The following is a 25,025-nucleotide window of genomic DNA, read 5'->3' on the forward strand; positions in this document are numbered from 1 at the left end:
GAGGCTATCACTGCCTTACCAGACCATTATAAAAGATTAATGGTTTGTTACACAAAGGTTTTAAAACATTAGATTCTGTATTCAAAGATACTTTACAGAAGAGTCAAGTTCTGGTGAAATGCAGAGTTATACAAAAAGGTGGATCTGAAACTATAAACACTGCTTAAGTTGGGTACCTTTTTTGGAGGAGGTCACATTTTCAATCCCCTCAGTTGTATGCTTTGGCAGATTCATACCATCAGAAAACAGCCACCACTTTTCATGCATTAATGAATATCTTTTAAACACCTGCACCATTGAAATACTTTCTAGACCCTTACTTGAATTGTTTAACATAAGTACGTATGACAAAGGGAAACGGGTATGTGCAACCTAGAGACCGTGTTTTACAGAGCATCTTAGAGAGCATTACCCTAAAGTAACACAGTTTATTGCTGTACATCAAATTAAAAAAGAAAAATCAAGCTCAAGAAACAAGCTCCTAAGGAGAAGTCTGGTTGTTTTATTAATCACAATTGTGCAAATTGCATTAAATGAACAGTATAAAGAAGGGAAAAACATTCTAGTGAATTTTGGGGTGCTAAAGCCCCCCAAAGACTTAAATTCAGGAAATAGCTTTGGTCTGTTTTGTCAAGTTGAAGCACTGACTTCAGTAGAACAGAGTCAGCTTTGCTGTTAGGATGAGCTATTTGGTCTCAGTGATGCCTTGGCCTTCGCCATGTGTTTCACCATCTAGCAATTATTTAAACAGAATGAAGCCCTGACAGCCAAAATTCTGAGCTGTTTCACTAGTGTGGTAGTTTCAAAAGGCTGCCTAGGGCAGCCTGTCCGTTGTACACAGGGTGACTCACGTTTGCCTAGAGATATTTTGGCTGTAACTATAGCATCAGAGGTCCATAGCTCATCCTAAATTACTTTATCTCCAGTGTTTAACTCCATTTATAGCTACATGTTAGACTAGTTAATATTTACTTAGCAGGAGCAGAGGGAGTGAACGAGACTGGGTGGGGTTTGCTACCAATGACTGAGTTCAGACTTTGCCACTGCTAACACAGGTGAGTTCTCATTTAGAGTCAGTCTCGGAGTAATCACTTCAGAGCAGTTAAAGCAGAGGTAGGTGGGGCTCGCTGTTTCCCTGTGTGTAACAGATCACAGCAGCCTTCTGTAATGCTGCTGTAATCCTCTCTACACCTGTCCTGACAATACAGAAGGGTGCTGCAGCAGGAGCCCTTTAAATCTTGATAGTCAAAGAGTGGATGGAAACACTCTTATCAGAACAACTGGCTAATGGTGACCAGTGGCATTTACAGAACACTGATCAGTTTGTGCCAAGCCGTGGTGCAGAGGCTTGAAGTGAAAGGACCAATACGTCAAGGACAGGAACATTCACCTACCGTCTTCAGAAGCTGGTGAGTCAGTTCCTGCTAGCTCAAACAAACGCCAACTTTAAGTTGAAAATTAATAATAATAGCATTGCTTTCTTTTAGAGTAGTTGCAGCCCCACTTGAGCATAAATTCACAAAATGGGCTGCCGTTACTTTATCTTGCGAAATAACAAACCACCAGTGGCTCTTGAAAGATACCAAAGTGTTGAAATAGTGGACATCTGTCTTCTATTTTTACTTCCCGTTGGTGTATTTGGAAGAAGCTGGCAAAGTCTGTTTTACCTGACAGCTCCCCTTTCCAATCTCCACAGTACTGGCAGTACTTTCAGGGTACTACAAAACAGGGCAGAGGCATGAAGTGCCCCTTCCAGATCTCTCTCCACCATGAGCAATTAGTAAGCGATACAGAAAGCACAATCACTAGCAAATTAAACCAGGCACTAAGCAAAGAAGGGAGAACCATCTCCATGCACATATTCCCAGCACCATGTTTTTCAGTATGCTAAAACCCTTCCCACCAACCACAAGAACACCTGTCCCTGTCTTGCTTCAAAATACCCCTCTGCACGTGTTGCCTTCCTTGTGCTCTGAAATACTGGTTGGTTATCTGGTTAACTACAAACGGAGAATCTGGGTAGCAGATGAGGTAGCTGGGACCCAGCCATGGCTGAAATCGATTTCTCCACTCGGAGCTGTGGCAGGCTCAGTCTCCTGATGCTCCCAGAAGAGAGGAGCGGAGCACCTTGTGGCAGCTGTTGTAAAGGCTTTTCCTGGAGGAGCTCTGCTTCCAGCCCTAGTGGTTACAACACACAGCAGTGAAAGCACCTGCCCCTCGCTCCAAAACAGGCCCACTCGGCCTGGGTGGCGTAGGATACTAAACCACTTTCTTCTGGGCTCTGAGGGTTGCTGAAATGTTGCATTTCCTTGCACTTCCTGACATGAGCAGTCCTGCTGCTTTATATCTAATCTTGCAAATAATAAAAGCGGGAGTTGGAAGCTGTGGCTGCAAACCAGTGGAGCAGGAGACGGGTTGATTCTTGGGCTCAACCCTCCTCAAAATGTCACTGGTGTTTCACATCACCGCTCTTTAGCACTTAAAAGCAAAGCACAGCCACAGGATAATGCTGGCTGTTAACATAGGTACAGATATATCTATCAATAAATATAAAATCATTCATTTGGTGCCTTCTTTTTCCTCTTATAAAATAGTCTTATAAATCCATAGTGATGACACAGGTGTTGCAAGCTCAGGATACCAGAGAACGTCTCAGGGAAGGAAGGGTGTTCTGTAAAGGATTTTTTTTCCTCTGGGAATCCCAATAATAGATGGTAGATCTCATCTGGGTATCTCCGCTTCCCAGTCCCAGTGTCATCTCACACCTGTGTGGTTTTCCTGGAATGTGATTCCAGCTGATGGCCCCATCACTGTGCCTAGAGCCCACCGAGTTGGTCAGGGCTCTGATTCCCATTCAGAGTAGGGCTAGATAATGATTTCCTGGAACTGGACCTGAGGAGAGAAGCAAGGATGACAGAAAAGGCAAGCAGGCTATTTCTGTTTCAGGAGGCAACATAGAGAAGAGATTCCCAGCCAGGCCTTACCACACCTTACCACAAAGGCTGTCACACCTAAAGCTCCAATTCTCAGTTTCACGAGGCTCTGGAGCCCTTGGAGCTGTCCCAATTCCATCTGCAGTCATTACGAACTGATAGTGCAAGGCCATTTATAGACCAACCATGATACAGCAGCTTCCCTCGTTTCCCAGCTAACTGCAGCGATGAATGAGGGAGGGAGTAACTTGGCTAAACTCATTTGGAGGAATATAATTTCCTGGAACTGGCTTTTGTTTGCCATTAAAGTTTACTGCGTTCCCGTATCTCCTCCTATTTCTATTAGTCATGACAATAAAGCCATTACATTTAAACAGAAAAGCCAAGCCTCCTTACTTTACTTCCTCATACTTCTTGCCTCGATAAAAGTTACTCTTTTTAATCAGATACAGCAGCACCAGGTCGCAAAAGAAAGCTCCCTGCAAAAAAGCAAACAAACAAACAAAAAACAGAAAGAATTCATCATGGCCTGTAACAATGACATTTGTCATGGAGCAAACCCATCTCCCCACAGGGACACTGCTGTCCCCCACCCCAAACTCCCCCAGGCTGCATAACATACAACGAGCTCTCCTCCTGGGTAGTGTGCTGGGCCTGCAGTTACTCATCCTTGTGCCAAATTCCCTTTGATGCCTTTGTTTTGTCCCTAGGTGCCTAAATCTTTCAGAAAAGGCATCATGCAGACAGAGCTGACAGGTGAGCTACTAAACACTAGAATATCTCAGCTCAAGAGCTAATGCATAATTAGAATTGGAGGGCAGGCATGGAAAAAAACTCTGCCTAGGGTATTTTATGGCCGGCAGGGTGTAGTAATTGAGTACATCACAGTTGTCACAGTGTTTGCCCTTTCCATGGTAACAGAGCTGAAATCAGCCAGCACAGTTCAGGTTTTTTATACTACCATTTTTTATCTCAAAGTAGAGAAGGATATGTTCAGATCTAAATTATAATGAACATTAAAGAAGAATAATTTGTAGGAGACTACAAGATACAAATGCCTTTAGGACAGGACACAGACATACACCTGACTGAGCAGCCAAAGTAGCAAAGCCTCTGCTGGAGAAAACACAAACAAATGGTCGCATTTTATCCCTCTAACAGCTAAATGACAGATCTGGGTCCCAATATGTTACTGTAAGAAAATACACCAACTTACCGCCCCCATGAGAGCAAGCCCTGAACCGATATTGATAACGGTGGGAATGATGTTAAATTTCCCTGCCTAAAAGAAAAACGGGTCATGAAATATTCAGTGAAAGCACAATCCAAGAAACAAACTTAAGGGTGTGGTATTACACAGGGGAAGCTACTAGTGCCTGTGGGTGTGTTTTGTTAGCAAGCAGCGAGCACAACCACAGAAAAATTTGCTGTGAACAATTTTTGAGGCTAAAAGTCTGCCTGTGTCTCAGCGCCAACTGCTCATGGCTGCATTTCTGTACTTGCGTCATCTCTGGATTAGGTGTCTCTTTCTCCAGCACATGCACGTGGAAATCCAGTCTCCAGGGAAAAATTGCATCTGCTGGACTTTACATGAGACTGTTTTTAGGTGTAAGAGATGCAGACGGCTGACCTTGACCTTGTCCGCACTCCAGGTCATCTCCTGTCTTATGCAGGGTTAGCTCCACATAGATAAATGGCAAGAGCTCTTTCCTACAACAAGCCGGAGAAGCTGTTCTCATCCCAAAGCTGCCCTTTCACTGAGAAGCATCTCCCCCCTTCACCCACTCCAGGCTAAGAAATACTCTGGCCTGGAACCTCACCTTGCCATTCACCATCACATCAAAACGGATTCCATATGCTTTAAAGAGTGTCCGGTAGTCAACCCCAGCAGCATCCCGGTAATATTTGGCAAACCTGGAATGGAACAATGCAGATTTTAACTCCATTATCTGTCCCCACACACAAGAACCCATCCGAGTTCACCCATCTGTTCAAACGGATCTATTCCTCTATCAAAACCAGCTTTATCTTTCAAGCCTGGTTCCCACACCAGGTCTCCCAGTGGCAATCAAGTCAGGAACTTCTCAGCGTGTTTCTTAGCTGATGGTATCAGAAAGCCACTCAGATTGGGAAGCGTCTACACGTGGTTATAGCAGAGTTGCAGCTTCTCTGGATGTTCCTTTCCCATTGCCATGTGGAATATGGAAAAGAAATGTACTGCAACAGGGATATCATGGCCTGAACCTATGGGTCTTGCTGGGAGTTAATTGACTGGGAATCAGGCAGAGGAGCAGTGGGTAGTACTGGTTATGAAGGGACTGGCAGAGGTCATAAATGATCTTGGTTTTCAAGCTGGAAATTACAGCGCATGCATCAGGAATCCGGTGCAGGCAGCACACGGAGGATAATTGCTTGGGCAAGTGCCTGGAAAGTGAGGAGCTTGCCATGGGCATGACTCCCTCCCTCCTTCCTTCCCTCCCCTGAAGCAGTGTGCCTGGCTGGGGCAGTGCCTGGCACAATCCAGTCTGGTACTACCTCGCTGCCAACCTCCAGCACCAGTGAGTCAGACCAGCTCAGCCCGACTGCAGGTACTGCATCACGTTCTCCTCTTTACTCACCTGAAGTTGTACCCAGAAGAGATGGACTTTTCTGCAAACTTGTTATCCAGCCGGCTAAAAGAATAGTGAGGATTACATTCAGAAGGGGCTTTATCAAGATCACAGTTCCATTCAATCTGAATTCCTATCACACCACCCTTAACGAAAGAGAGAGACAGTGTGAGTTTTTTAAGCTTAGTTCAACCAGTCTGTCTTCAACTTTGTCAGATCCTAGGGCAAGTTTTCCCTGGGGACAAGAACAGATGCATTTCTGGACACACGACTGTGGACAGACTAAGCCTACGATAATAATCACATTACTCTTCACACAACCCTAGTTTTGCTTGTGCTGGGATCCCAGGAGGTGGCTTCCCATCCCGATTTCATTAAGTGCCTATAACATACTTCAGTGGAGAAGACGCTCTTTAATGCGGGGATAAAGGTCACAAGTGTGAAAGCCAGCACAAAGCCTGCACTCCTCACCCCATGCTCCCCAGGATGCCTCAGACTGACTCCATCTCCCTGTCCTGTGCTACAGCCAGGTTGCCACCTGGTTGGCGCTGCAGCCCCAGGCATCCCTGCAGAAATGGGCCCGTTCACCTGGCTCTCCCCACAAAGGCAACCTTATGGGGTGTTTCCAGAGCAGGGGGAGCACCGCTGACATCCCAGGGTTCTGGGTCTAAGCCAGTGGTTTAGTAATCTTGAGCAGCATTTTCTAAGCAGCCCTAAATAACAGAAACCTGACCCAAGCATCTCTTCCAGAGGACCTACACTGCCCTGCTTCCCATTCCCTGGGAACAGGATAAATGGGACCAGTGTGATTTTAAGAAACAGCATTATTTCTTGCAAGCCTGGTTGGGAGGCAGATCCCTGGGCCTCACAGCCACCCAGCGAGCAGTACAGCGAGCTGGAAAAACACACTCCTACCTCCAAAGCCATTTCATGGAAGTCGCTCCCAGCCCATCTGACGATGTTCCCCAGGAGGAAGATGGGGCAGTAGGGATGCTCCGTGCTGTAGCGGCAGCTTTTCAGGTAGGACTCGTTGTCGGTTACCAGCACGTTCATCCTGCATGTGGGAAGAGGGGAAGCCATCTTGTGTCCCTCTTTGCTTGCCTACACAGCCTACACCCCCAAGGCTGCAGAGACAAAAGGTTTCTTCAGCATCCCACAAGCAGAACAGAAATGGCACCTTGCCACCAGCTATTCTTTTTTTTTTTTTTTTTGTCACCCTGTGAGCTTCTCTACTGCTGGCCTAGGGAAAGCAGGTGGCTCACACAAAAAGGCTAGCTGGGGACTAGGTCAGCTGAATCTGGGTTCAAAGAAGGCCTTGCATGGAGCAGGCTGATAGAGTGCTCCAGGACCATTTTCTCTTCTCAAGTTAATAAATAAGGGTACTAGAAATGTCTAGCTGAGCCCAGCAGAACAGCAAAACCACACTTCCTTCTACACCCTCTTTCCGTCTTATTGTAGCAAGAGCTGCAGCAGCAAACGCAAACAGATTCATTTTTATGGAAGAGGAGGAATATCTGGGAGCAGAAGCAGCTCAGAAACCTGACTATGCACTGTCTGAGGAGCAGCTCCCTTGCCTTAGGGCATTCCCCAGCTGCATCCCATGCTGTAGGAGCCACCACAGACCACGTTTGGTGATGGATAACCTTATCAACTTACTCTCACACAGTCTGTGCCTCAGAAGAGGAAACATTAACTTTCCCATCCTATCCCTCAGGCAGGAGAAGGACAATGGAGCAAATCAGGATTACTGGCTCTGTGATGGAGAGGATACGGGGACCTCCGAGCACCTGCACTTACTTGGAGAACTTAAACTTGGGGAACCGGATCGAGTTCTTGATATAAACAGTGAAGTTTTCTGCGCTGGCAAGAAGTGGTTTCCTGGAAGAGAAAGGTTTGTTCCACATTAAATTTTGTACTCTGTGCACATGTTTAACTGGAACTGCCATTTAAGAAACAGCTAGGTACCATCCTGTGGTGCTTCTGCAGGGTGCATCCTCTGCTCAGAGCTTAGAGCTTCAGCAGCCAGATTCTGCACTTCCACAGCCAGATCCCAGCTCTGCCCTTTCCCTGGCAGACAAGCCACTCACCCCACACTGCCAGCAAGCTGTTAGTGAGGAGCATGCAGGCTGAGAGGGAGCACTGAGAGCTGGACACAGCCCCGGGATAGCCAGTGAGCAAAGCAGGGGGAGCAGAGGACCAGTCCCGCTGAGGGTCAAGCAGAGCTCCCTCCTGCACTGGAACAGCTGGCATTCAAGCAGACATCCAAGCAGAGAGAACCCAGACACTGCCCTGAATGACACACAAGCCAAGCAACTTGAGCTTGGAAACAGCATAGGACAGCCACATACTTGGGCTTGGATCTTTTCTCCACTGGGCACCAGGCCAATATCTCGCAAGTCCCTCTGATGCTGTCCCTTTCTTTCAAACAACGGCCAGTCTTAACTCCTGCAGCACAGACAGCACAGAAATGGTCACACACAGCAGCCGCTGCCTCGCCTTGCCTACAGGGTAAATGAAAATCATGCTTTTCACCACCACCCTAAGCCCTCCTCCCTGCTGTGAAAGGGCCCCTCGGCTGGAACAACCACTCTCTTGTTGCTTCTCTGAGCAGCCTGGGGTTCTTTTGGTCTAGCCATCACAGAGCTGTAAACAAGGCAAAAATCATAATGAAAGATAGCGAAGAAAATAAAGTTATTGCTGCTCAAATCAGAGATCTGTGGGGTTGTAAACCAGGCTGATGTCTCTGAAGAAACCTGCCTCTACCAGGAACAGTTCAGAAGGAGGGCCCTCTTCCTTACCGTTGCCAGCCACCACTGCTTGCCCGGCCGGGCAGTCCCCATCCTTGTAACACAGGGCATCAGGAATGCTGGCACTCTGCAAAGTGGAAGAGGACAGAAGTGAGACCTGTGACAGGACACGAGGCAGCAGCAGAGCTGCACACATTTCACTGCACAAACAAGCTGAGGAGGGCAGCCACACAGAAGGGCTGCATCCGACCTCGCACTGCTCATGCATAACCTGGCTGGGAGCAGGTGCTTGGTCAGTGAGCAAAGCATGGGGATGTTCTGCCCAGCACTGAGGGCATAAATCTACAAACTCCAGGAAATCCCAGTCTCACTCTCCAGGCTAATTCAGTTCAGTGATGCTCCTGAGACTGACTCAGAGGGGTAATTAAGTAACACTGTCGTAGGGTGAATCATCTACAGGATGGTGAACAGCGAAAATGAGCAGCTGAAGCAGTAACTGCAGGCTGGGTGCAAATATCTTGGCAGTAGCACAGCGCCAGCAACACTACACTTTAGCTAAGACGTCCTGCTTTTGGCCTCTGCTCAATCTGGAGAGGGACAAGCTGTGCAAAAACCCAGGCATCACTTCCTACCAGTCACCAAAAATAAGCAGGAGACCACAGTACTTCACCTTAGGAGGTAACGGTATCTTTGATTTAAGCAACAAGTTCTGGGCGCCCAAACTTGCCCTTCTCTTGGCTGCATGCTGGGTTAATGCAGCCACTAGAGGACAGCCGTGTCCTTACCAAACAAGCTGTGCTCTTGGGCCTGGGTTACCCCTGTGCTTGTGATAAGGAAAATTAATCATTGCTGCATGCCGACAACACTCCTTGTATGGCCAGCATCCTCGTCCCCCAGGCTCCAGCCCATTCTGAACCATGTCTCCAAAGAGGTCAATTAAATATGACAGGGTTTAAAACCTTGTGCTTTTGGCCCATAAGACACATTCTGGAAGGTGCTAAGCACCTTCACAGTGTCCTGAAAGCAGTGAAAGCCTGAATGTTCAGCCCGTCGAAGGATGGGGCTCTTAGAAAGTCTCCTTACCAGTAAACAGACTGAGTCACCTCTAAGTTGTTTTCCCATGGCCTTTTCTGACCCTAAATAATCCCTATTCTGGTCTCATCTCCAGCTGGGCAGACATCCAACACCTTCAACTAAAGTCAAGCGAGACTCTACATGACCAGTACCTCTGGAAATTAAGAGGATTGAGCCTCCCAGGTTTGCAGTAACCAGTCCAACTTTCCCAACTGAGATATAATAGTACAGAGAAACAGGGTTCGCCTTTTATCCTTCCCGTGTTCACTGCTCCCCGAGTGTCCTCTGTCAGTTCTTACCCCCAGTTTTGTAGGGGTCGGGGGGCCGGGGGCTCAGTTCTTCCTACCTCAGGACACGTAGCTTGCTTCTGGTTTGGGGTCACAATCAGATTCGTCATGACAAAGAAGACGTTTTCACCCTAGAATAAACAAAGCAAGGCAAGAAGGGTCAGAAAACCTATTTTAGAGAACCTCTTACAAGAAAAATGCAATTCTCTGCAGAACAGTAACACTTCCCTCTCTCCTGGTGCTTTTCAAGCTGGGATGCAGCAGAGCTCCGTCTGAGTAGTCTTTTGGATGAGTTTAGGTATTGCCAATCACTCACCCAGCTGGGGAAGCTCTGGCACAGGGAGGTGCAGTGATCAGTCCGTTACAAAAAGCAGGTGAGGGCTGAAATCACAGCAAGCTGCAGCTGTCCCAGGTTACGGTGTGGCACTGGCACTCACAGCCCATGGAAGTTCCCGTGTTTCACTGGGAGCCCAGGGTCTACCATCGCCATGGTTGTGCTGGATTCCATATTGCAGCCTTATTGCCCAGCCACATTGGAGTTCCTGGTGCTGTAGCCCAGATATCTGCGCCAGCATTTAATTTCTGGGTACACACAACCAGCTACTTGCTAAGGGTCCCACGGCTCCCTACAGCTTGCACAAGAGGCACTGCAAGCCTGCTGCCTGGCCTTCCAGCTGCACAGCACATGTTGGTTGGAGATCAACAGCTGGCAGGAAGGCTGCATGCTAAAACTGGTGGAGATGCAGAGCGCAAATCTACAGATCTGAGCAAACAAGGGATGCAGCAGAAAGAAGGTGAAGCCTTGTTCTTACGTACAGACACGTAAATTGTTCAATTTACAGCTTTCTGCCCTGTCAGCACAGAATCACGATTTTCCCTCGTGCCCTTTCATGCACACGTGGCAGATGCTAGCAGGGGAAGCGCACAAACAAGCAGCCCCCAGCAAGCACAGTTCAGCAGTTTCCAACATGATAGCAGGCCCCATCTGCTGGTCTCTCCTCCTTAAGCAGCAGCTATACAACTCACTGCCCAAGCCAATGAAGCAGCGAGGCAGGTTTAGCCGGATGCACGTCAAGTATCACTCAATTTCCACCACATTTTTTTCCCCCCTATCTCCCACCTCTTCTGGGCTGCCCCACGTACATCTGCTCCAGCCCAAGAAAGGAGGTTCAGCTGAGCAGTCCCACTGAAATCCGTGGGACTTCTGCTGACAGGTTGTGTTTGCCAAGTATCGTCCTTTGCGAGATAGACAAGGTTGCTCCCATATTTGCAGGGAAGACCTAAGAGTAGGCACAGAAGTACTCTCTTCTGGCCAATCTCCTGATTATTCACAGGAAAGACCTGGGCACATCACTTCAGCCTTTCCACCAGCACCCACACTGGAACATGCTTTTCTCCCTGATGGGTAGAAGCAGGGTGATGCCAACCTGTGGAGGGATAACATAGTCCGCAACATCCCACAGCCTCTCCCCCAGCTCTGAGGTGTTGGTGAAGGCCACCCCCTTCAGCTTGGTGATGACAGAGCTCTGGAGGGACGTGTCTGTGTCCTGATAGCCTTTCTTGACAACAAACACCCACCTGCAAAGAACACAGCAGGCAGCAGCATTAGCAAGTAACATCAGAAAACAGGTTAGCTTGAGGTTTACACTAAGGCCAAACACTGTTCAAGAGCAGATCAAAATATTCGAATAACACCAAACCCTCTGTAACTACTACTGCGGGTTCAGAATGAAGTGGTCACAAGCTGCTCTTATCTACTGTATGCCAAGGACCAAGACCACCTGCACAGTGAAAGGTGTAGAAACTGGTTAGTGGGTGTAAAACCAAGCCTCCCGCCTCCACATCCTGTGCTATACTCAGTGACCTTGGTGGGACGAGGGGAGAGCAGGGCTCTGTGCTCCTCAAGGTGAAAAATAACAAAAGCTTTTGCAAGTTGCAGTGAAAAATGTGGTTGGTTTCACAAGTGAATGATTCAACCCCATTTTAACACCTTGCTGTTATGCTATGAGCCCACCAACAGGTCACAACTGGGGAGATGCTTTGCAAGCAGGAGAGCTGAATGTTGCTAACTGAGATCTGCAGGGAGTGTTCTCAGCTGGATATGGGATCTGTTGTAAGCCAGTGCAATGCTAACAACGTGACTGCACCCAGGGCTGTGCTCTGGGCTTCTCAAAAGCACATCTGGAAGAGCTGCTTCCTCTCTGAACAGCCCGCGGAAGGGCTTCACTCACTTCTTCCCACTGGAAGCAGCGAGAACTCCCTGTTATAGGGTGAAGGCCTCTCTGGGTTAAATGAAATGTCTCCTGTTTCTGCACAGTATTGTCAAAATCACCTACCAAGACAACGAATCACCAAGACCCTTGAAGAAGCTAACGGTGCTGGGGCAGGTTTTGAGGGAGGGACGCAGGCTGCAGCTGCTGGCACAGCTCCCCTTTGCAGTGCACAGCCCCGGGCTGCAGCATCCCAGCAAGCACAAGCAGCCATCTCCGGGGCTGAGCAGCACTGACACAGGCTGTGCCTGACAAGCCTGAGTAATAACATTCACCACCCGGTTTTTCCAACAACATTCTTCTTCTCTCCTAGGAAAGCTTAACGAGAGACTCTGGAGTGTCCCTCAGTGAATCTGGGAGGGAACAGCAGCCACATGCAATCAGTCCAGATGGGCTGGATGAGCACAGCTCCTGAGCCAGCCTCCGAACAGGTACAGGTACAGAGCCGAGCAGCCAGGCAGCAGGCTAACACAAACCACCTCTGGGACAAAGCTGCAAGCCCCAGCCCCAGAGGAGGCACCGCAGGCACCGGCGGTGACAGTGCCAAAGGTCTGCAGAAGGCAACGTGTGCCTGGGAAAGAAAACAGCCTGTATGGCCCAGGCAGTCTCTGAATATTCACAGTCATTCCTGCTCTGTCCCTCCTGAATGGAGGACGTGTGCTCAGCAACCTTATCTGCAGCACTCCTCCTTCAGCAGCTAATACATACCAGAGTGCTGAGGCTCCATCTCTGTCCTGCTAAGTAAAGCTCTGAAACTGTACACCTTTCTATAAATAAAGCCAGCATGCCAAAATGACCCTGCTATATTTAATCGATGAAAACATGAGGTGAAAGAAAGGTGAGGGGACCCAAAAGCACAGACAGTGAGGGTGAGGCTTATGAATCACATTCTGAAAAGCCTCAGAAATGCAAAAAGCAACATCAGAGGTTTCACGAAGGCTGGATAATCCCACATCACAGCCTGCAAGCTGCAAGGAGTACGGCTGTGTTTGTTACATGTCACTTCTCCGGCAGAACTGGGCCTTTTCTGAGTGATGGTGTAGCCATCTCCATGCCCAGCTCAGAAATAAACGCAAGGCAGCTGACATTCACACTGCCTCATCCTCCACAATCCTGGCTGCTGCAGCCCACTCCCACAAAGACATTTGCCACTTTGTGCTTGGTTCCCTCCCATTTAGACTTGAGCACGTCATGCAGCCGTGCAGACAAGCCAGGTTTGTCCCAAGACTCAGCAACCATGGCCCTAAATGCTATTGTCTCCAGTGAGTCAAGTATTAAGGTTTGGCAGCTTTCCTACCAAATACAGAAATAAAGGCTTAAATAATGCAGTACGGAGCCCCAGTGCCATTTGCTCTATTTTTAACACTGCACTAATCGGGAAGGTAGAGATGAATCTAGCAATCCCTAGCAGGTGAAAAATCAGGTATGAGTTCATTAGACATTACAAAACAGCAGTGTTATAAATAAACCTAACTATCTGCACTGCCACAGCGAGCTGTCGCTGTATGCAGAGCGCCCTGCATCAATCTTCCTCCCTGCACAGCAAGCAAAGGCAACCACAGCAGCACATCACACACAGAGCAATCCTTACCCCACCAGGTAAGCCAGGATGGAGAGCTGCACCACTCGGTAGAGAATCCCCACCTTCTTGTTCTTTGCAATGACGTATTTCTCCGTTTTATAATCAAAAAGCGAGAGGAACAAACCCTTCCAAGCCACCTGCCCCATCCTCCCAGCTCGCTCCCCACCGGTGGCTGAGGCAGGGAGCAGCGTTTGCCGCTTGCGTTACCCACACGTGCTCTGCATGGCAACCTGACACACCAACCCCTCCGAGCGAGAGGCTGATCTCCTCCCTCCTGTCAGCTGCTCGCTGGCAGCAGCGCTCAGGTTCGAAACTGGCAGCTGCACTAACACGATATCTTCCCCTGGCTGCTTTCCAGATGAGTTATTCTCTGGGGAAGCCCCCACCTCGGTGTTGCTCCTGCGTTTCATTTCTCTCCCCCCCCCCCCCCAGTTGGCCCAGTTGGCAGGTGTTTATAATGACACCACGTTAAGGCATTCAAGGTGACAGAGCCACAGTGTCTCCCTGGTAAGAATTAAAGCCTGCCTTCAGCCTTCACATGGTGGCAAAACACCTGGTTAAGTTTTTAATTTCTTAAGCATTTGCATGAGCAATGAGAGCTTGGGTCCCTAACAGCCACCCAAAATACTTGCCTGGCTACTGCATCATCCCACAAAACAAACAAACAAACAAAACAATTTAAGAAACTAATAAATTCTGCATGTAATTAAGGGATCAATCACCATCGAGTCTCATCCAAATGCACAGCGAGTGCTGAGCTAGGTGCATTTAGGTACAAAACATACCTTCTGATGCAATACCAAAGGGAGAGGAATGGATTTTGTCCTCACTGAGATGAGAGTTGTTTACTAGCCAGTAGTACAAGAGATGATTCCTAATCAAGGACATGAAACGACTATTATTTAACCAAGGAGGGAGGATACAGAATGAGCTTTGAGGAGGAAAATGAAGTTAGCCAGCATCTTCCAGCATCTGAGCTAAAGGAGCTGACCTTCCTCACCAAGAGAAGCTCCAGCAGCAAGCTGGGACCTGAACTAGAGCGTGCCCACTCCATGGGGATCCCACACACGTGCACTGATGGGAGATGTCTCCCAGGGGCTGCTCCAGGTCGGGACTGCCCAGAGGCTGCATCTATTACAAGGTGTTTGTCAGAGAAATGAGGTGTGTATCAGGCATAAACTGCAGGGCTTACTGCATTCATGCACAAGCACCTAATTAGCTCACACCTGAGCACTCAATTAGCTCAGGGAGCTCAGTCAGGACCAGAAAGGCTCTCGAGATTTCACAGCAGGCACCTGTGATACGCACCTGGACAGAGGTCAGGAGAGGGGGTCACAGCCACCCGCTGGATGTGCACAACTGCCACGTTATCGAGGCTGCGGACAGTGCAGCGAGCTGAGCTGCTCCAGCACACACACGTCCTCCCTGAGCAACTCTTTTCCTAGGGAGAAGCATTTCTCAAGATCCCAGGTTTTATGGAATTGTAGAAATTTTCCCTTTCATTCTCCTTAAAATCTGTATCAAACTTACACAGATGGATCAGACGTTTAGTGAATGTGTGCCAAGATTGCTCCAAATCACAAGAGAATCACGAACAGTTTAATAATGAATATCCTCAAAATACCTCATTTTGTCCCTCATCCTACAGCCATCCCTAGAGTTTCCTACCACAAAGTGAAAGAAACCTTTCTCCAGCAACTGCAAAACTAGATCAGAAATCTGCCCGTGAGCTCTTTTTAACCCAGAGGCTGCTGCTCTCCTCTATTGCCAGCCCCATGGCTTGAGATCATTTCAGCACCCGGCTCTTCCCCAAGGAGTCTCCTGGGCGACACACAAGCTGCTGAGGGACACCCACGGGCACCCTCTGAACTCTGCCTTCTGGCTCAGGGTTAGCCCAAACCCCCCTCCCAAACTTTGCAGCCACCCTTCAGCCTCAGCAGAGGCAAGAGGCTGCTCTTGCTCACCTCCTGCTCACCCGGACCCCTCCTTTCCCTATCTGCTCCCTCCACATGGGCAGTATCTTTCTGCCTCGCACCACCAATCTCACAAAACATGTTTTTTGCTTCCCAAGCTCCTCCTGGAGCCCTCTTTCTCACTCAAGAGTTCATGGGTTCCCATTTCCTCAAATAGTGGTTGATGACTGTATCTACTCCTCTTTACCTGCAGACCAGACTGTCACTACTGGCAGTTTCAGAGATCCTCTCTGTGAAAGCCTGAAGCACAAACAAAAACTCTTCCAACATCTAATAACCCAAGGAAATAAAAATCTCCAAAAACACACACTTCTGCAGGGAGGAAGGAGGCCACAGCAGTCACTGGGGCCAGAAACAAGTACGGAAGAAATGCAGGCTGAAGGAGCCAGCACCTGACCTTCTGCTCACCTGCTCCTAAATCAGACAAGTCCACAAGCACAAGCCACCCAGCAGCACACCCCGTGTCTCAGGGCTACGTGCCATTGGCTCATGACTGCTTCCAGCACTGCTCCTGTTGCACTAAGAGTATTCAAAGTCATGAACAAAGAAAGTATTGGATCAGTGAAGACAAGCCAGCCCTTGGTGCTGTCCAGAGACCCCTCTCTCCATCCTCATCTTCCCTGGAGGCACATCCTTATCTGCCTGGGTGACTGCACATGCTAAGAGTTAAATAGTGTGTTGCCTCCTGGCCTGGTTTAACTCAGTGGCACAGACATAGGTCTGCTATGAGTTTTTGCAATTACTTTCCAGGTTAATTAATCTGAGAATGGATTTACACAGGTTAGAAAAAATGCTGCTTAGAGAGAAAAGTGTTCCTGTTACAGGCGTAACCTGAAGATGTCAACCACACTTGATCACTAATGAAAAAGAGCATGAAAAAATGACTTTTTTTTCTTTTTTTTTAGAGCCATCAAGTAGAAGCAGAGTTGCAACTGCTCTTTTTGAACACGAAGTTTCAATTTTTATCAGATGCACCTGAGAATATTCTGAACGTTACTTGACACAGGAAAAGACTTCTGCTGACAACAGTGCTGCTGGCATGCTCTTGCAGTTATTGATTTCATCACCTTGTAGTTCTCACGACCTTATTTTTTTGTTGCTTGGAAAGCAAGATGACTGGCGTGTTTCTCAAAGTATCCATGGGCTGTTCAAACAAGCAGCTTCATGAAGCAGGGAGTAAATAACTTAAAATCTAACCATCAGTTACAGACAAAGAAAAGCAGTTTCTCTGTGTCCTTCTCAAGGGACTCAGGCTGGATCTCTTCTGCAAGATATCTCCCTTCTTGAGTCCAACATCTTGGACTCTATTGGACTTCCATTTCCCATGGAAAAACAAACAGTTCTGCTCCTTTCCCATGAGGGCTATTTACTCAGTCTGGAGATTCTCACAGGGAGGATTTATCCTCCACTACTGAAACTCTCACGTTCTCTCTCTTTTTATTCCTGACACACACCTGCATGTAACTCGTTGTACTGCTGTCACTAATTATTCCCATTATTCACATGTAGGTATAAGATACATCTCTTGTCTGCCCAGACTGCTACTCATCTGTATTCCTCTCCATCTGCCGGTAGCACTTTGGTGTTAATCCAACCCACAGCTGATTTCAGTCCAGTCATGAGCCCGTAAAGGCCATGTAAAGGGACTGTGGAAATTAAACTTTAGACCCCTGCCCTGACATAGTGACATTCAAAACGTACCAAGGTCACATCTGTCTCTTTATGGCATTGTAGGTTAGAAACATTTCACATTCCACCCAGTAACATGGTCTAGTGCTACCTTTAAGTGACGCCCAAAAGGGACCACACATTTTCCAAACAATAGCAGACAACCCTGACCAGTACAGACCTCAAGTGCCTGTTGGAGGTACCCATTTTAGGCACTTGTCTTGTTCTCTTTCAGTTCCAAGTGATCATTCTCTAGGCATTACTGCTCTCTGCGATCCCCAATCCACCCTTTACTGGGCTATCAAGTGCAACAGAAAGCATCAGCTCCCAACTGAATGACAGCTGAGTCACAAAACACTCAGACATTTCTGAAGCACTGAATATGCTCCTGCAGCAAATGCCTGAGCAATGCAGATGCATCATCCAGAGAGGCGCCAGAGCAGCTACTGAAATAGAAAGGAGGCAAGGAGCAGAGGACGTAAATAAGAGATAAACTATTTTGGCAAGGAAATGAACAGTGGAAAAGGGAGAAGTCAGCTCTCCGTTAACATTTTGTTTTTCTTTCTCACAGTAATCATACCTTTAGGTCAACATCTAAGGAAAACAAGGGCAAGAGTTCAGCAGGTTGAAAGAGGAAACTGCTTCTAAACCACAGCACATGCACATTGAAGCACAGGAAATCAGTAACATCAGCCTGCATTCTGAAAATGAGTTTGAGAATAAAGAAGCGTGCAACCTGCAGTGAAAAATGTTCCATTCAACTTCCTTTTTAATACTTGCTGTGACTTTGCAGTGTAAATAAGAAATAGGTTACTACTTGCCAGTGAAAAATTGACAGAAATCAGCCTCAATATATGTCCTTGTAACTGGCACTTGTGCACACCCAGCCACAATGGAAAATGAAATCTTTCAGGAGTTACTAGAAAAACATACAGATCTTTTCTTTTTTTTTTTTTTTTTTTCCCTCCCCTCACTTTAGGAAGAATATTATTTGCCAGAGGCTTGTAGAAAGGTAATGTGTGGAAGAATCTTTCTGTCATTATCCACAGAAGAATCCAAACCTGTCTGTAGAGCTGAAAAATGGAAGCCTGATGGAGTTCTAGAATATATTGTCTCTTTCATTCAGCTCATTGCTTCCAGAAGAATTTTCCAGGTTGCTCTCCCAGCTCTTGAAAATCCTACATAGCGTACGGGAATTCTTGTTATCATCAGCTGTCGTTTTCATTCACTCCTCTCTCCCAGCCTGAGAAGTGAAAGTGCTTGAGGAATAGGACCAAAGAGAGAAAGAAAAATACACCATATCTAATGAAAGTAACCCATCATGCCCTGTCCTGTGAGACAGCTAGCACTCTCAGATAACAGAAATTTAGTAAAAATGCACATAAACCATTGGTGGGACATTGAGCGCAATGACAGCTGGAATGGCAGTGTTACACAGTGCTATGCTGTAATTTTCAGCTTCTAAAGTCAGCCCATAAAAGCATCATTAGGGAGTAAGAGGAGAATGTTAAATCGAAGGCCTGAAAGACAAATGTTTTTAATGAAATGTGTACTCCTAAACATGCCTGACCGACCACCTTTTTGCTTCTTTGTCAAGGTGCATCATCCCTGGCCTGGCAGGGTATGAACAGGTCCTGGCTGGAGAGCTGTTAGCAGAGGCTGCCTGCCTTGCAGCCAGTGCTGGGGAGAAACCTTCATCCGCTTTGGCCAGCGGAGAATTTCATCACGTAAAGACCCAGAAAGCCGAGACTGAGGCCTCTGCCCTTCCCTCTCTGGAATTACCAACTGGCAATTCTTTCCAGCTGTAGGAAAACAAAACATTCGCGGTACTTAGACTTGACCCACATAGGAAAAGGTTCCAACAGCAACCCCCTCAGCCAACCAGCCCGGCACCTGACCTTGCCTTAGCTCTGGAGGCTGATGGTGCTCTAAGCCCTTACCTGCACAGCTGATGTGTCCCACGCACGCTCAGACAACAGAGCCACAGCACAGGGAGCAGCGGAGCACGGACATACTGGAGCTGCTCTGGCCAAGCTGGCAGTGTCGAAGCAACCCGCTAGCAGCTGCACAGCTCCATTCCAGCTTATCCATCCTGTTATAATAAGAGACAGGAAATTTCTTTTTTGAGAGTGTAATCCAATTAACCTCCAAGTAAATCTGCCCCAACAGGCTCTCAGGCCTAACAAAGCACTTCATTGCTCCTATCTGATGCTCTTTTACGTCAGCACCCAGCGCTTAATGAAGAACTACTTAAGCCCTTTTTCTGATAAGCTTTCCTGAAGAGCAGACTTCCATTTTACTTACTCCTGCTAACCACCACGCTGTCTGCACTCCCAGAGTCCAATACATGAACCTGCCAGCTTCTGACCACATGGAAGGAATTATACCCCAAGGTTTGTGAATCTTCCTGGCATATGAGAAAGACAGAAGCAGCTGATATCACTCCTGATTAAAACAGCATTACGAAATGTATCCATCCTCCCCTTCAAGTTAAAAAATAAAAAGCTACCTCAGATGCAGCAATTCTTGTCAGCCAACACCCACTGTCACACCTCCTACTCCTTGGCTATATACCACAGCAAAAAATAGCCAGAATCTGTCAGGCTGAGCTGACCTACTAGACGATAATGTTCAAACCTGGAATGATTTAGAGCCAGGACCAAAGCTAAGACAGATGGTGTGATGGGGATGGGTGATCAGCACTCTTCTGTACATGTGTGTGATGTACAAAGGTCAGTCATTAATGACCCTCACAGCTCAGAGGCCTCCCAGTTGTCTGCAGCAGCTTCTCCACCCATCACACCTGGACCCCAAACATTCTGCTAATGCGTGAGGCTGGCAATTAATGACTCCAAAAGTGTCACTTGCAAATCTTCTGTCATCCAGGGAGATGGCATAACTGTGCCACTGTCCAAGTGCACTAAAGTAAGGCCTATGCAGCAGGGCCACAATGTTGACAAGGCTTTTGCACAGGGGATTTTATTCAAAACGCAAATCACAAATAAATTTAGAAGCAGACACAGCAAGACTTCCATGGAAACAGCACAAAAACCCAGCTGTGGCTTGGATGACTGAAAAATCTTGGCCGTCTTCACTAATCCCTTAAGTGCCATCCAATTACTGCAAATGTGTTTGGCATCTACTACAGCAATTGTGAAGAATTAAATGATCGAATGGCACTCATCGGAAATTACAAGTCACAGAACACTGTAATGCATTTACGAAAAAACATCTAAAAAGGAAAATAGCATAACCCACTGCAAGAACTGACCTCTTTGAGAGCCTTAAGGGACAACAAAAGGAATCTGAGTAATGAGGGATAGTTAATTCAGAGAAAAACCTAGAAGAAGAAGAAGAAAAAAAAATGAAGAAGAGAGAGTATAACAAGATTGGCTGAAGGAGCTGGGCTTGTTTAGCCTCAAGAAGATAAAAGTCTTCTTGCAACTCCTTATTCTTAGCTCAAACGTATACAATTAACAATCTTTCCTAAGGGAAAGTAATCAAAAAACTACCAACAGTTTTTTTTTTTCTGTGCAAAATCTTGCGAAGTGTGATCTGACTGTAGAGATCTCTAGGTGCTTCAGAACAGATAGGACTTTGGTATGGAACGGTGAAGGTCTGGTAGGGAGGATGGGCTAGATGGCTCCTAGGGAGACTGGCAGCAAAAGCACAGCTGCTGGTATATCACAGTCCTTTCACAACAGCACAGCTATCTGTCCCAAGTGTTGCTCGGTACAAGACCTGTCTAGAGCTGTGGAAAAAAACAGACAACAAATTTTCTTCTCCTAAGAAAAGCCAACATGGCCCACAACTTAAAAATAAATTAGTAAGTGAATAAATAAGGAAGCTATGAAAAAGTAGGTGGCTTCTTTATAATGCTACCACCTCAGTCACTCAGCTGCTTGCTTGCCTGAAGCCCTTCAAAGGCATTCTCTCTCCACTCAGCATATTCTGCTTTTCATGTACTTAAGGCCTCATCGAAGTCCATTCACTCAGGAACATGCAGACTGTTCTACCAAAACATAGACTGAAAGATGGACAGTAGCTCCAGAGACCTGCAATGCTACCTGGGAAATGGTACGACAAAATACACAAATTTTTAACCATGAAGTGTTATACACAGGCAGGGGTCTTTTGAAATAATTTATTAAAAAAAATAAAAATATTAAATTAAAAAAAAGGAGTAACAGTTAGGGGGTACAGTAAAGCCATTTGGACCAGACAAAGCACATTCTTTCCAAATGGTACAGAGCTGTTATCAAAAAAAAAAAAAACTGCAATAAGTGGTTCTTTGATTCAGATGAGACTTTCTTTTCTCAACTCTCTCCTAGTTAGTCTCAAATCCCTGACAGTTGTAAACAGATTTGGAGTGACTCACACTTTGTATGCAGCTCCAAGGAACTCTACAATCAGCCAGAGAGAAAAAATCAGGAAAGAATGGCTGCTGCTGTTGACTGAGCTGGATGACAGCACGAATTCTCACCACCTCTCTCTCTCTTGCACAGCTGAAACTGACATGGGGGCCTTACACTCCTCAGCTAATACCTTGCTCTGGTTGTTTTCTCTTTTGCGCTAAGCAAGCAGGCCAGTGCACTTAGCACCTTTAACTTCCACCTGTTTGGCAGCCAAATTTAGAGGTGGGACATATCCAGAGTTGTACAGCCTGCAGAATGCCTAACACATCATGAAGGTGATCTCTGTAATAGCTTTGAAGAGATATATTAATAGTACTATCCAAGTACTAAACACAAATTATACAAGGAAACTTAAAGGCAGACCACAGCTTGTTAACTTTAGCTTTCCATCAGGCAATACTGGTTAAGCCAAAAGAGATAGCAAACAGTTTGCCTTCTGAAGATCCGGACAAAAATCTGTGTTTATTCTACTGCTGTGTGTAAATACATATCAGATTTGTGAGGTTTTTGGTTAGCCAAACATGAGAGAAAAACCCAAGAGGAGACCTTTCATACAGGAAGAGACTGTCTAAATTGGTAATAAGGCCCATAATGCAAATTTTTATTTGTGACCATATCAGGATCTGAAAGCAACTGACAATGCAAAACCAGAAACGACCCTGTAAAGTACAAAATTCAAATCACGACATATACACTTCTCATTCCAAGAACCAGAGATATCAAGGAACATACTCTACTGTATTAAAATAGACAAATATATATATATATTCTCATATATAAGTATATACACTTATATGCAAAATGCTCGTCTCTGCATTTTCATTAGCAATAGCAGAATAGGAAGCTTCCACTAATCTATTTCTATTTTAATCTATTCAGAAGCTACTCAGTATTAAAATCATTTTAAGAACCACTCAGCATCACAATTAAGACTATAATCCAATATAACAGGCTCCAAGCTGATTTTTTCCTAGCATTTCTACATTAAAGCAAAATATGTCATGGGGAGTCTAGTTTATCAACGCCAGACAGCCCTTCTATGATGAGTGGTGAGCTCAAATTAAACAAGCACGCAACTAGATTGCCCAAAAGCGCAGGGCCCCTATGGTCAGAACAGGAACTTGGAGGAGTCCCAAAGTCTGGAGTCCTATAGATCTACCCCAGCTCAGGGAACAAGAATCATTTTGCATCTTAGCCAGACTTTGACTCTGGTATTTCCAAAAAGATGGTGACAGAATGCAGAGGGTTCTACTTTGGCCAGCTTAGTCTTGTGCAGGAAGTATCTTCTTGCTGTTATCTTCTTGCTCCATCATGATCTTGTATTTTCTTTTGAAAAAGCCAAACTGAGAGAAACAAACAAACAAACAAACAAACAAACAAAAAACTTAAGTCTTTGTGAATGCATTATTTTTTCCCTTTTCTTAAAAAGAAAATTCCAAGTTTTTCCCTGTCAGAGTCGCAGTAAGTGAATGAATAAATGCAGGATGCAACCCAGGTATGACTTCTTACAGAGTTATAAGCCTAAAGGCTGACATTGTTCAAAACTCTTCAGAACATCTATAAACACCTCAAAACATCCAAGCATTCGGTAAAGTACTTCAAAACAGGTCTTTAGAGGCTACACTGCAATGCTCAAAATAGCTCAAAATGTAAGACTGATGTCTTACAACAGTAAGTGGCAGAGGTCTTTCAATGAGCATTTGAAAAAAACTGTTTTCATACTTGGAGAAATCTTAAAAGCATGCATGCATCTTACAAAAAGATTTCTGTTTTGTTGTGTGTGCGTGAAGGATACCCACCTTCCAGAGAAGCAGAATAATGAACAACAGCACGAGAAGTCCACCAATAGAGCTTTGTATGACAATAGGTACAGGATCAAACACTTCCTCTTTCAGGAAGATAAGAGTTATCTGAAACAGAATCAAGGCCAAATTATCACATACTGAAGCCCGGTTATCTTTTTCTCATCAGCTTTTAACTGAGAAAGCTATTTAGTTTGAGCTAGCATTCAAACTTTAAACTCTATGCTAGATGCCCCATTAATCTACCTCTGCAGATGCTTTGTAATGCAATATTAAATTTTGTTTTGTTTTGTTTTGTTTTATGGTTTTTATTATTCCAAGACTAGTCAAGGGAATTAAATTTACTAAGTCTTCATTATGAGTTTACAGCGATTACAACAGTCACCAGTGACAATTTTCAGAATAAAAACCATGACTTTCCAAGGGAGAGAGGACGATTATTCATGTCGAAATCCTTGAGAAGACAAGAGGTCTCTGTATTAGCCAGACATGTTAGAGGATAAACAGAGTTCCACATAGAACTTCTCAGATTGTTGATCTGCACTAGCAAATATCCTCCCTTTGTTTTCATCCTATCATCAAAACCTGATTTTACTAAATTCAATAGCGGAAAAGCTATTTGCTTTAAAGGGCCCAGGATTTAATTCTGGAGACATCATTGGTTCTCTGGGTTCAGCAAAACCATCTGGATTTGTCACTTGTTACTGCCCCTCAAAAAGGAACAAGCTGCCTGCACAATGCTCAGATACCTCAGTATTATGTTCCTCTTCTCTCAGCCCCTGATATAGTTGCCTGTCGAAGGTGATTTTTGCAGGGATCAGGAGGTCAATTCTTCTTTTCAAGAACTATGGAGTAAGAAGTAGAAGGCACAAAACATGAGTTACTTTTCAGTCTTGTCTGGAGGGAAAAAAAAAGTGTCACATGTTGCAACAGCAAATCCTTCTTCAGACTGCAAGAACTACCCTGTGTAGTGCTGCCACCAAGCTGAATACTGCGTACATCTCCTTCCATGCGACTATCAGTAATGAGAAATTGTCTAGACCAAACCTTGTGGTATTGGAACAATCATTTCACGGGCAGCAATTTCTGAAGGAAGTAAGGAGAATGCAGCAGCTCTTCTAAGAGCCAAGTGCCTCCTGGGAGGCTCTGCCATGAATAAAACATCACTTTTGCTCCACATGGTCAGAAAATAGCATCATACGCAGAAGAGCAAAATCTCTGCTGGGATGCAGAATAAATCCTTGCATGAAACCTCTGGCAGCTAGCAGATTTTAGCAAACAAACCCAGAGAAGTGTGGTCTTTCGCATATACCTGGTCTGCGTTAATTAAGGACAATTCAGCTGCCACGGTGATGTTTTCATTATCTGCTTGGATGGAACAATACACACACTGATACTTCACGTCCTGAGTGACCTGCAACGACAGGGATGTCAACCACGGGTAAACTCCCTGGATGCCACGGGAACCCACCCTGTCACCTTGTGGTAAACTGCTGCAACAGCAGCAGGGACCAACCTGGCTCACCTCTAGTTCTGTGCTGTTGGAATAGTCCCTTAGATGAAGCACCAGTTCATCGCTGATTCTGCACTCTGTTGTACCCTGAAATTGAACAGTTACAGCTCAGTGCCTTGACCACGATGCCAATGCATGTACAGAGCGGTGTG

At 46.1% G+C, this 25,025-nt stretch overlaps 2 protein-coding genes across 6 annotated transcripts in view; both read right to left on the bottom strand.

Moving 5' to 3' along the window:
• Positions 1–482: 482 nt before the first annotated feature.
• Positions 483–19,842, bottom strand: P2RX5 (purinergic receptor P2X 5). 4 transcript variants are annotated; one of them, XM_068655976.1, is made up of 14 exons: positions 19,653–19,842; positions 19,448–19,550; positions 19,084–19,235; positions 11,078–11,228; positions 9,710–9,781; positions 8,341–8,416; positions 7,891–7,987; positions 7,340–7,420; positions 6,458–6,596; positions 5,552–5,688; positions 4,754–4,847; positions 4,150–4,215; positions 3,330–3,412; positions 483–2,892 (listed from the first exon to the last, which is right to left on the bottom strand). In XM_068655976.1, exons 5-14 carry the CDS (start codon positions 9,758–9,760, stop codon positions 2,817–2,819), a joined length of 900 nt encoding a protein of 299 aa, XP_068512077.1. In that variant the 5' UTR covers positions 9,761–9,781; positions 11,078–11,228; positions 19,084–19,235; positions 19,448–19,550; positions 19,653–19,842; the 3' UTR covers positions 483–2,816. The 4 variants fall into 4 exon arrangements, with proteins under 4 accessions (XP_068512077.1, XP_068512075.1, XP_068512078.1 ...); XM_068655974.1 differs by lacking the exons at positions 19,084–19,235; positions 19,448–19,550; positions 19,653–19,842 and adding an exon at positions 13,512–13,838; XM_068655977.1 differs by lacking the exons at positions 11,078–11,228; positions 19,084–19,235; positions 19,448–19,550; positions 19,653–19,842 and adding an exon at positions 13,512–13,650.
• Positions 19,843–21,250: 1,408 nt separating this feature from the next.
• The window catches only part of ITGAE (integrin subunit alpha E), a 32,538-nt gene continuing 28,763 nt past the window's right edge, over positions 21,251–25,025 (bottom strand). The window contains exons 32-36 of one of the 2 annotated variants that reach the window (XM_068655961.1): positions 24,877–24,960; positions 24,673–24,774; positions 24,110–24,205; positions 23,358–23,468; positions 21,251–22,901 (exon numbers count right to left, since the gene is read on the bottom strand). In XM_068655961.1, the coding sequence (XP_068512062.1) occupies positions 22,821–22,901; positions 23,358–23,468; positions 24,110–24,205; positions 24,673–24,774; positions 24,877–24,960 (474 nt within the window). In that variant the 3' untranslated portion in view covers positions 21,251–22,820. The remainder of the gene's footprint in view (positions 22,902–23,357; positions 23,469–24,109; positions 24,206–24,672; positions 24,775–24,876; positions 24,961–25,025) is intronic. The other variant, XM_068655962.1, reaches the window with a different exon arrangement.

Source organism: Anas acuta, chromosome 19 (assembly GCF_963932015.1).
Source record: "Anas acuta chromosome 19, bAnaAcu1.1, whole genome shotgun sequence".
Lineage (NCBI taxonomy): Eukaryota > Metazoa > Chordata > Aves > Anseriformes > Anatidae > Anas > Anas acuta.

Bases quoted from the DNA above. Each gene is read 5' to 3' on its own strand.
- P2RX5 (XM_068655974.1), bottom strand. From the start codon at position 13,648: ATGGGGCAGGTGGCTTGGAAGGGTTTGTTCCTCTCGCTTTTTGATTAT. The intron at 11,229-13,511 runs GTAAGGATTGCT...TGTTCTTTGCAG, and splicing joins ATCCTGGCTTACCTGGTGGG to GTGGGTGTTTGTTGTCAAGA. The intron at 3,413-4,149 runs GTAAGTTGGTGT...GCTTTTTTGCAG, and splicing joins GGCTTGCTCTCATGGGGGCG to GGAGCTTTCTTTTGCGACCT.